Source organism: Oreochromis aureus, linkage group 11 (assembly GCF_013358895.1).
Source record: "Oreochromis aureus strain Israel breed Guangdong linkage group 11, ZZ_aureus, whole genome shotgun sequence".
Taxonomy (NCBI): domain Eukaryota; kingdom Metazoa; phylum Chordata; class Actinopteri; order Cichliformes; family Cichlidae; genus Oreochromis; species Oreochromis aureus.
Window position 1 is genome coordinate 36,516,434 of NC_052952.1, and position 12,196 is coordinate 36,528,629.

The window sequence follows — 12,196 nt, forward strand, 5'->3', positions numbered from 1 at the left end:
TGACCACCCCGTTTCCCTGAACGTAAAAAGCTTCGCAATTTAACATCACAAAGGTCTTTAGATTCCACACACTGGAGATTGGTTCAATATGATGAAATCCCTTGGAGGAGTTCGTCAAAGTACGAGGCCTGAAAAGAGGGGAAAATGTGGCCAAAATGACACATTAATTTTAAAATGGCTGACTTCCTGTTGGATTTGGGATATTGCACCAAGAGACTTTTTTGTACATCTTGATATCTCCCATAAGCTTACCAGATTTCAGGCTCATAGACGAAACACAGAGCAGGGGCTGTTGTTTTGAAATTTTGTAGGGGGCGCTGTGGAGCCATTTTGCGCTATTCAGTGAAAATGGTAAAATAACAAGAAAGCGCTCATCACATTGGAGGTGTGCGCCAAATTTCAGGACTTTTTAAACTTTCCAAGCCCCTCAAAAGCCACTTCATTTTTCATGGTGAGCCGCGTTGCCAACAGGGTGCGCCGTTCAGTTTAAAGTCACAATTTTCTCACTGAAGCATCATGAGGGACTTATGGTGATATTCACCGCTTTTGAGGTGGCCACGATAAACCTGTGAAAATCAGTACAACAAAATGAAAGACATGACATTTCCTGTTGCCACTAGGTGGCGCTCTGCATATTCCTGACAATGGGCACATCAATCTGTTCAGGGCGAGTCTGACATCATCCCTGTAAAGTCTGGTTCTGATCAGACTGGATTTCATTGAGTTATACTAACTTGTTTCTTCATGGCGAGACAGCAAAGTTCGCCATGCTGCTGGGGTCACACCCTCTCACAAAAAGTCACAGTTTTCACTGTAACCCAAGACCAACTCCTTAAGGCTTTCCTGGAGAAATTTGAGGCTGCAGATGTCACCCATCACAACGCTGTACTCCAAAGTGTAAAACATGACACTTCCTGTTCCCACTAGGTGGCGCTGTCCCTGATGTCAAATATGGCAGTTGAAATATGTTCAGGGCTGGAGCCTTATCATATGTGTGCTCTTTGGTGCACGGCGGACAATGTATGAGGGAATGAGAGGCAATAAGATTTTCATGGCGAGTCATCGAAATTCGCCGTGGCGCCACGTCCTCACCGTATCACGAAAACTCAAAAGCTCCGCAATTTAACATGGCCCAGGTGTGTAGTTGGCACTGTCCAAATATGAAGTTTGTATGACAAAATCCCAAGGAGGAGTTCGCAAAAGTACAAGGCATGGAAATGGTAAAATCAGAGCCAAAATGTGACCTTCAATCCAAAATGGCGGACTTCCTGTTGGGTTTGCGTCAATGAGCCCACAGACTTTTTTGTTCGTCTTGGCATGATACATACGTGTACCAGATTTCATACATGTAGCTCAAACCATGTGGTCGTAGGGCTGCATTTTATAAGGCATAGGTGGCGCTCTAGAGCAATTTTCCAATGCTCATATGTAAAACCATTAAAATACAAAATTTTTCACCAGACCTGGCATGTGTGCAAAATTTCATGAGTTTTGAGCATGTTAAAGCCCTCAAAAGGCAATTCATTTCAATGAAAATAATAATAATAATAATAATAATAATAATAATAATAATAATAATAATAATAATAATAATAATAAACAGAGCAGATACAATAGGGCCTTCGCACTATCGGTGCTCGGGCCCTAATAATAATAATAATAAGAAGAAGAAGAAGAAGAAACAGAGCAGATACAATAGGGCCTTCGCACTTTTGTGCTCGGGCCCTAATAATAATAATAATAATAATAATAATAAACAGAGCAGATACAATAGGGCCTTCGCACTCTCAGTGCTCGGGCCCTAATAAACGGAGCAGATATAATAGGGCCTTCGCACTCTCAGTGCTCGGGCCCTAATAAACGGAGCAGATACAATAGGGCCTTCGCACTCTCAGTGCTCGGGCCCTAATAATAATAATAATAAACGGAGCAGATACAATAGGGCCTTCGCACATTTAGTGCTCGGGCCCGAATAATAATAATAATAAACGGAGCAGATACAATAGGGCCTTCGCACATTTAGTGCTCGGGCGCTAATTAAGTTCAAACTAGTTGTGCAGCTTTATAAAATTTTAATAAAACCCATATAATTTGACAATTAATAATATTCTTCAGAATGATCAATGAAGGAACAGCTGGTAACATCTGTGGTGCTGATGATGTTTACCTCGCTGTCTTCATCAACTGTTTTTATGTTTCTGAAAAACTTTGGTCTCATAAGAAAACATGACTCCCTCTCCATCAGGACTAAAAACTAAATGTTCTCATTTCACTAACTGAATGTTTGTGTTATGATTTTTTCAAAAGTAAAGTGAGTGCATGAAATGTGGAAATGGATATTTTAGGACTTTTGATGTTGAAGATTTTCAAAGACAAAGAAAAATCTAAAGATGTCATTTCCTGGTTTTATCTTCAGTAGTAGATCCTTCACTCTGTCATCAGTGGAAACATTATTGCTGCAGAGCTCCACATTAACACTGTGAGAAGCATCCAGTTTCAAAGATGCTTTGTCTGTTTCATCATGTATAATGTTCAAGATGAGGATGATTTACAGCCTGAATCTACTGAATGAAAGCTGAGTTAATGTCACACTCACTCTCTTCAACAGTGCAGCTCCATGTTCATCCACAGAGTGTTTCTCTGAGGAGGAAAGACATTTACAATCAACTCTGAGGATTCAAACATCGTCACACATCCAAGTAGAATCAGCCTTCAGAAGATACAGATGATTTAAAAGACAAAATCATGTGAAACTAAATAAAATGACATAAGAACCCTACAAAGAAACCCTCCATCCAGTCAAACCAAAGTAACTGGGGGTTCCCAGCTGTGATAATGAGAGAGGGTACACCTGTCCACCTCAGGTTTTAAACAGACAGACAACCTTTCACACCCACGTTTAATTTAGAACCAGCTATAAAGCCAACAAGCATGTGTTTGGACTGGAAACCAGAGCACTCTGAGGAAAAGCCTGCAGGCACAGGGAGAACATGCAAACTCCACACAGAAAGGTTCCAGCCAACCAGGAGGCTCAAACACACAACCTTCATGCTGTGAGGAGACAGTGCTAACCACTGCACCACCATGACACCACCAACACAAAAACCTATTGATGACACAGAGTTTACAGTCATGCATGTTGGCCTTACCTCTGGATGCTGAGCTGCTGTCTGGTAACTTCTGCACCAGATCAGTTCTGTTCATACGCATGAAAACTTCTCTGGTCACCTCCACAGACTGCTGACCAAGTTCATCCATCATCAGATTCACTACATCTGCTCTGGTTGATGATCGACTCAACCTCCATGAGAAATATGACCGATTCCTCCAAGGAATAATCATCTGTAAGAGCCTCTTAAATTTCTTCAGCTCCTCATCACTCAAATCATTCAAAGTTTCTAAAAGCAGATGTTTAACAGCTGCCATTGTTGCCACCTGGAACAGTTAATACATTAATGGAGTCACATATTTATTTATCTATTTACTTAAACATAAGCTGTTATTTTTATTACAGTTTATCAGAATATGTGAAGAAACTATAAAAGTATGATCTTCTTTTATGGTTTAGAATAGTTTTTATCTACAGGCTGTGGTTTTTCTCTCATGTTGTGCAGATAAAATTTAAATATATCGATAATCTTTCCCTGATTTCAGATTCTCTTTAATTCTTTATTAAATATTTGTAAGTAGAATAAAGTTTCCTGTTTAATCTGAAAGTGTTTGATGTTTTCAGATTTCTCTGTCCTGTTGAAGGACAAATGTACATGCTGACACTTCCTCAGCTCATCCTCAGTGGTAAAGACATCCTGACATTAGTGTTGGAGAAAATTACTGCTGAAGAAGTCAAACTGAATGAAGCTTCAGTTTGTCACAAACATCCAGCAGAAATCATGAGAAAAATGACTCAACATGAGAACTGATGATACTTTAGTACTCTGACTTTCAGCCTGCTGTCTTGTACTGAATCAGAGATGTGACATGACTCACTTTGTGGATCAGTGCAGAGCGTCGTTCATCCACAGAGTGTTTCTCTGAGGAGAAAAGTGCTCAGAGTCACTCATGACAAACACATTTAACAACTAACTGACAATTATTCAGGAAATAGGACTTTGGAAAAATGGACAATATGCAGAATTACACTGAAACCTCCTCAGCAATAATAAACAGTATGAAGGACTCATTTTTACTCCTCCTCACAAAGTATTTTTATTTAATATGGTCTCATTTTTATGTATTTATTGAAGTATATTTTTCCAGAACAGCCATAAAATATGTTTTAAAGATGAGTTTTCTTTTGTCTTTATTACAAATATTATTTATAAAGTCAAAGAAGACTTTAGTTAGACGTTTATGAGACATAAAAATCAGTTTTATGATGTTAATGAGTTTTGATTTTGTTGTCTTACTTCGAGGCAGTGAGCTGCAGTCTGACAGCCTCTGAGCCAGATCAGTCCTCTTCATCTCCTTTAAGACCTTCTTGGTCTTCTCCACTGACTGTTGGCCGTAAGTCTGCACCATCAGAAACACTGTGTGCTGCAGGTCTGTCCTCATGTACGACATCCATGAGAAGACTGAGTAATATTTGCGATGAATTAGTTGCAGTGTTTGGTTGAATTTGTGTAGCTCCTGCTCATTCAGCCCATCCAGAGTTTCCAGCAGCAGCTCAATAACAGACTCCATCGTTTCTACCTGGAAAATTCAAAGAAAATGTTCATGAGATAAATGTGACATTTCTCACTTTCAGGTTTGTTTGTTTTCTCATCAACACTTTAGAAATGTAGATGTGTTTCGATGACATCATCCATCACATAAGGTGATGATGTCATTGGTCATATTTGTCACAATGATCACAAACAGCTGATTAACAATTATTCTGCTTCTGTTAACAAGTTCAGGACTTTTCTGACCTGCTGCAGACAGACCTCACTGCACACACTGAACTTATCAAACTTTGACTTTTCCAATCAAAATCAAATCATTTGTTTCTATTGAAGATTTCTATCCTGTATTTATGAAATGAAAGCTGGATGATCTGAAGTCAGACAGATGTGACATGACTCACTTTGTGGATCAGTGCAGGCCAACGTTCATCCTCAGAGTGTTTCTCTGACAGAAAAGAAATATTAAAAGGTTCATTCATGACTGATTTAACATCAGTGTTAATAATCAGACACTTTGAAATAACTGATACTTTGATTTCATTCTGATGATCCTTGTAAGTTGGATTAATAACAACATTAAACTTGTTAACATGAAGTCATATTTGATGGAAAACTATCAAAGTGTGAGGAAATGATCCAGTTCTGTTTCATTCAGTAATTCTTCATCTTCTTCATCTTCATATCAATGAGTGTATTTATTGATTGATGTGTTTTCTGGACACTGACCTTTCTCTGTTTCCTCCACATCAAATCCTTCAGCTGATGATCCTGCAGCTGCAACACATTGAATACAAACTGTAACTACATCATACAGACACTGTGTGTGTCCTTTATGTGTGCTCATCCTGAGTATAACACTGAGTCCTGACAATAAAAAGCTTTAATATTTCACTTTCAGCTGTGCTGACTGAAGGCAGGAGGAGGCCATAGTTACACAATCACAGAGAAATCAATGAAAAGACTTTGAATCATTTACCTCATACAGGTCGTCTGTCTCCATAGTGGAGTTTAAATCAAAGCTAACATAAAGATCAATTTACAATACAAGACTGATATTAATCAGCTCAAAATGCAACAAAGAAAGAAAAATATTTTCAAAGTAAAGAAGTTCAAAGAGCTTTAAAACAACATTTACCAAAGAAAGTCACTGATTCAATAACCTGAATATTTTTACTTTAAAACATTGAAATATGAAAACAAATCTGTTTAATTTTATTGTGTTTGTACAACCTGAATGTGTTAATTTATCAACGTCTGTCCAAAATAAATCAGAGGAAACATTCCTTCATTCATAAATGATAATAAAGTTTATATTATGCAGTTCTTGTTGTTTCTCTGATTTAATTCTTTTAATTTTTGTTCAGTTTGAGCTGTAATATTATGTTTTTAATACTTTTACACTCAGTTAAAAATAATCCCACCATATTTATTGACATTATTACAGAAACTCTGACAGATTATTTTCTCTTACCTTTGAGTCCTGAGCTGCTCTCTGACAGCCTCTGCACCAGATCAGTTCTCTGCATGTCTGTTAAAACCTCCCTGATCACCTCCACAGACTGATGACCACATTTATCAACCATCACATTCACTATTTCTCTTCTGTTATTACTCAGTTCGATTTGTAGAAGACTCTTCTGAAAACGAGTGAACTGCAGGAACAACTTGAATTTCATGAGATCCTGATCACTCAAATCCTCCAGTGTTTCTAGAAGCAGATCTGTAACAGCTGCCATTGTTGCAACCTGGAAAATTCAAAGCAAACATTCATAAAGAAAAAATGTTTCCTCACTGAGAAAATTAAAGATTTATGGTAAATGGCCTGTATTTGTATAGCGCTTTACTAGTCCCTAAGGACCCCAAAGAGCTTTACACATTCAGTCATCCACCCGTTTACACACTGGTGATGGCAAGCTACATTGTAGCCACAGCCACCCTGGGGCGCACTGACAGAGGCGAGGCTGCCGGACACTTGCGCCACCAGGCCCTCTGACCACCACCAGGAGGCAACGGGTGAAGTGTCTTGCCCAAGGACACAATGACCGAGACTGTCGGAGCCGGGGCTCGAACCGGCAACCTTCCGATTACAAGGCGAACTCCCAACTCTTGAGCCACGATTTACGTTTTTGTAGCTGTTTTAAACTTTGAATGTTTTCGATGTTTTCTCTGAAACACTTTGTTTTCTTTTATTATCAATTTTAATTATTAATAATTATTTATGTAAACACTTTTTAATAATGTTTGATTTTTAATCTAAATACATTTCTGTGACAACTGTTATTAAATTCAGTTCTTTCAATTCTTTTGACGGCAAAGAAAGACTAGGCTCAAAGTGGTCTAACTCAAAAAATGATCTTTATTTTACATTTCCGGAAAAGGAGACTGAACACACAGCTCAGATCTGAAGCAACAGCAGCCAGCCTGATATATATATACTTCCTCTGCATGTCACGCACACTTTAAGTTTCGATCAAACACTCTGCTTAGTTTCACTTTCTGTCTGCACCTCCTATGCTCTGCAAAAGCATGCAGTTTCCTGTCAGTACTTTTTGGCTCAGACTGTACTCAGAGCTGGCCCTTTTAGACTATATTAAAAACAAGTAACAATATGCACTAAATAAGCACTAACAATATATTAATTTTGTGACACTGTTTAATCTAAATGATCAAATTATGATTTTCAAACTGCATCTTATTGAATCAAAGCTGAACTCTGCAGAGTCAGACAGATGAGACGTTACTCACTTTATGGATCAGTGCAGACAGATGTTCATCCAGATGTTTGTCTGGAAAAAAAAGAGAAAATAACAGAAATGGAAATAAGTGTTTAATAAAAGCTAATCGAGCTTTTAACAAATACAGAGATCAACAAAAAAAAATTACATTTAAACCTGCTGAACATCATTTTTTGCCCCTCGTCAACAATGCTCTCTTTTCTCTGTAAATCTGACTGTTTCTAATATGAACTGAAGCAGAAACACTTTAAGAACCACTTTTATCATTTTAACGTTTTTCTTTTTTATCTTACTTTGAGCTTCTGAGCTGCTGACTGTCAGCCTCTGAGCCAGATCAGTCCTCCTCATCTTCTTCAAAACCTCCAGGGTCTCCTCCACTGACTGTTGGCCAAAAGTCCTCACCATCAAAAACACCACGTCCTGCACGTCCTGCAGGTCTGTCTCTGTCTCCATAAACAGGAACATTAAGACAGGTTTCCTCCTGAGGACCTGCTTGAAGTTCTCGACCTCGCTGTCACTCAGATCAGCCAGTGTTTCCAAAAGCAGCTCAATAAGAGACTCCATCGTTTCTACCTGGTAAAAACAGAGGTCACATGACAGCGATGCACAATTCAAATGTCTGTTTGATTTTTAATCAACAGAAACATTTTAGTGTGCTAAAAATAAATTCATGTTTGAATCCAATTCTTTCTAAAAACCTGAAAAGATGACCTTTGACCTTCAGACATAAAGCTGCGTCTTTTTTAAGGTCATGACCGGTCGACCAGATGTAGAGCAGAAAATAACCTCCATGAACATCTGGTGTTCGGTGGGGACCTGCTTGGATTAGTTTTTTATTTCTTGGCTCATTTTTTCCTCTTTTTGAAGGATTTAATTTTCATGAACAGGTTTGTGACTCTGTTTTACTGCCTGACTGTAACTCTGTCAAAGGCTGAGCTACAAAAACTGCAGTGAGTCTCCTGATTTTACAAACAGAGGGGAGCTTTAACTGCTCACATCTTTACTGATAAACAGAAAGACTTGCATTTAATCTGCCTTTAAAATGTAAATAAGATTTAATATTTCTATACCAATCATGTATAAAACTCATGTGTACATGACTAAGGCTACGTTCACACTGCAGGTCTTAATGCTCAATTCCGATTTTTTGATCAAATCCGATTTTTTTGTCTGCTTGTTCACACTACAAATAAAATGCGACATCAAACGCGCTCTAGTGTGAACGCTCAAAGCGGCCCGCATGCGCAAAAGAAGACGTCACACACAACTCGCTCTGTTTAGACCCAGAGCAAACAATATTGTTTGACTGATGGCCCTTAATATAAAGACTTCAGACTTTATGTTTCCAAATTTTTGCTTTAAGTTATTTTGTTATTTATATAATAATGTAAACAACCTAATAATGATCCTTTTTGCTGTTTTAGAGGAGCGGTGCTTCAAAGGATAGTTGCAGATTTCTGTCAGAATCTGCAGATTATACAGTACAAATAAAATGTTCACGTTGTCTTCCCAACAGTTTCACTGACATCTACACTGGATGGCCAGGAAGCGTTCGCGATGTCTTCTCCGGCACTGATAATTGGCGTCTGTCTCGTGTCAGTGACATAAAAGACGGATTTAATGCGACATGACCGTTCAAACAGCAGTCGCTTTCTAAAACATCGGATATGTATCGGATTCAGTACCACATACGAAAGTGACCCAGATCGGATTTGAAAATATCGGATTTGTGCCGTTCACACTGTCATACCATGATCGGATATGGGTCGCATAGGGGCGAAAAAATCGGATTTGATGCGCTTTCGCCTGCAGTGTGAACGTAGCCATAGCTGCAGCTTGAATTTCATGTGTATGATTTCTGTTTAAGATGAAGATCATTTTCAGTCTTCATCACTGAATCAAAGCTGAACTGTGTGAAGTCGACTGATGTGACGTTACTCACTCTCTGGCTCAGTGGAGGAAACCGTTTGTCTGAGGAGAAAAGAAAGAGAAAAAGTCAGATTAGAAACTGTTTTATCATCAGGCTTTATGAGGATTTAGAACACAAAAGATATCCTTCAAGCTCGGGTCCTCTACCAGAGGCCTTGGAGCTTGAAAGTCCTGCGCGGTATCTCAGCTGTTCCTAGGACTGCGCTCTTCTGGACAGAGATCTCCGATGTTGCTCCTGGGATCTGCTGGAGCCACTCGCCTGGTTTAGAAGTCACCGCACCGAGTACTCCGATTACCACTGGGACCACTGTTACCTTCACCCTCCACATCTTCTCGAGCTCTTCTCTGAGCCCTTGGTACTTCGACAGTTTACTTTACTTTACTTTATTGATTTATGCAGCACTTCTCACGGGATAAAAACCATGAAGTGCTTCATAATAATTTAAAACACATAAACATAAAATAGCACAAACACAAATCTAGTTAAAAGCTAGTCTAATTAAATGAGTCTTAAGATGGGGTTTCTCGTGTCCAGCTTTCCACCACTATGTCCGGTTGGTTAGCCACCACCATTTTGTCCATCTGTATCTGGAAGTCCCACAGGATCTTAGCTCAGTCATTCGCCAACACCCTTGGGGGCATCTCCCATTTTGACTTTGGGGCTTCCAGGTTACACTTGGCACAGATGTTTCTGTATACTAGGCCGGCCACTTGGTTATGGCGTTCCATGTATGCCCTGCCTGCTAGCATCTTGCCCCCTGCTGTTATGTCCAGGACTGCCTCAGGGGCATCTTTGCACAGCCTGCACCTATCTCCTCACTCTATCTCTAAGGGAGATAGGGTGAGGAGATATATATTAAGTTCGGCCATCCGGGAGGGGGTCAGAGTAGAGCCGCTGCTCCTTCACATCACAAGGAGCCAGTTAGCTTCTCTCAAAATGTAAAAGAACCCACCCACCACTTTAATCACACTCTAGATCTTGTTTTAACATATGGCATAGAAACTGAACATTTAACAGTGTTTCCTGAAAACCCTCTGCTGTCTGATCATTTCCTGATAACATTCACATTTACAATAATTGATTACACAGCAATGGAGAGTAGACTTTATCACAGTAGATGTCTTTCTGAAAGCGCTGTAACTAAGTTTAAGAATATAATCCACCCACTGTTATCATCTTCAATGCCCTGTACCAACACAGAGCAGAGCAGCTATCTGAACGCTACTCCAACAGAGGTCGATTATCTTGTTAATAATTTTACCTCCTCACTACGTACGACTCTGGATACTGTAGCTCCTGTGAAAACTAAGGCCTCAAATCCGAAGTACCTGACTCCGTGGTATAATTCTCAAACACGTAGCCTAAAGCAGATAACTCGTAAGCTGGAGAGGAAATGGCGTGTCACAAATTTAGAAGATCATCATTTAGCCTGGAGAAATAGTTTGCTGCTTTATAAGAAAGCCCTCCATAAAGCCAGAACATCTTACTATTCGTCACTGATTGAAGAAAATAAGAACAACCCCAGGTTTTCTCTTCAGCACTGTAGCCAGGCTGACAAAAGTCAGAGCTCTACTGAGCCAACAATCCCTTTAACATTAACTAGTAATGACTTCATGAACTTCTTCACAAATAAAATTTTAATCATTAGAGAAAAAATTACCAATAATCATCCCACAGATGTAATATTATCTACAGCTACTTTTAGTACCATCGATGTTAAGTTAGACTCTTTTTCTCCAATTGATCTTTCTGAGTTAACTTCAATAATTAATTCCTCCAAACCAATGTTCCCTCTATTTTTTCATGTGTCTGAGCGAACACACAAACTCCCTGAGCATCCCTTGGACCACTGTGAGCAACAGCAGACGTGTGCGTGCCAGCATCGAATCCATCCAAGTTACATGGTTTATTAAAATAATCAAATCACAGCATTTACATTTATGTTAGACTACTTCTAATTAACTGCTTTAGCCCACTTACAATGAAAATTAAAAAAAATCTTGTTCATGACCTGTGTAGTATGTTAACACTATTGGAAGTAAAAATAACTTGAACTCCAATTTTGAAAACACAACTTTCTTTTCTTTTTTTTCATAAAGCTCTGACTTGTATTATGAGTCTGTGGTCTGGGAGAGAGTCTGTAACTCTCTGTCTGTAAAATACAGTAAATAATGACCAATGTTGGGCAATTAATTATATAATTATTTCTTCAAAAAAGTAACTGAGTTTTGCAAACAACAAAGTTTTTTTTGCAGCTGTTTACCTAAAAATGCTGCCAAGGTTTTTTTTAAAAAACAAACATTTCACACTATTTACAGAACAATCAGCTGTTCTGCATCAAATTTGATGCCACACAAATTATTTGTGCCATTCCAAAAATTAATTTCTGTCCACTATGAGATAAAGGAGAACAACAGCCTGATACCTGCAGGCCTGACAACAGGAGATGTATCACTGCTGTAACACCTGTAACATTCAGCAGCCGCCTCATTGTTCTGACACACACAGCAAAACTATTGACTACACTACACACTAACTACACACTAACTACACACTAACTACACAAGATTTGCGCTAAACGTTGCAAATCATTCACGTCTCAAAACCGCCGTCACTTCTAAAACTTCACCCCGTTTCTTAGCAACTAAATACCATGTTTTGATTGGTCGACATGGTAAGTTTTTCGACCAATAGGAAAGGGTGGGGTGTTTTGGTTTTGTCTTTGCTCACAGGTGGAGAGCGCTTTCGGGCGTTTTCCTTATAAAACGCCGTTTTTTTTACCGTTTCAGGAAGGAAGGAAGAAAACCAAACATTGTACATTTCTTTTTATCATAACTCTGGTTTTACGTGGCCTATCAACACAATTTAAA

At 38.9% G+C, this 12,196-nt stretch overlaps 1 protein-coding gene across 10 annotated transcripts in view; it reads right to left on the bottom strand.

Moving 5' to 3' along the window:
- Positions 1 to 12,196, bottom strand: part of LOC116330579 — a 285,981-nt gene that overhangs the window by 165,808 nt on the left and 107,977 nt on the right. The window contains exons 16-24 of one of the 10 annotated variants that reach the window (XM_039620042.1): positions 7,690 to 7,969; positions 7,407 to 7,447; positions 6,133 to 6,406; positions 5,388 to 5,435; positions 5,063 to 5,106; positions 4,407 to 4,689; positions 3,988 to 4,031; positions 3,150 to 3,435; positions 2,597 to 2,640 (exon numbers count right to left, since the gene is read on the bottom strand). The exons of the other annotated variants lie outside the window; for them this stretch is intronic. Coding sequence (XP_039475976.1) covers positions 2,597 to 2,640; positions 3,150 to 3,435; positions 3,988 to 4,031; positions 4,407 to 4,689; positions 5,063 to 5,106; positions 5,388 to 5,435; positions 6,133 to 6,406; positions 7,407 to 7,447; positions 7,690 to 7,969 — 1,344 coding nt within the window. The remainder of the gene's footprint in view (positions 1 to 2,596; positions 2,641 to 3,149; positions 3,436 to 3,987; positions 4,032 to 4,406; positions 4,690 to 5,062; positions 5,107 to 5,387; positions 5,436 to 6,132; positions 6,407 to 7,406; positions 7,448 to 7,689; positions 7,970 to 12,196) is intronic. 10 annotated transcript variants of the gene reach the window in all.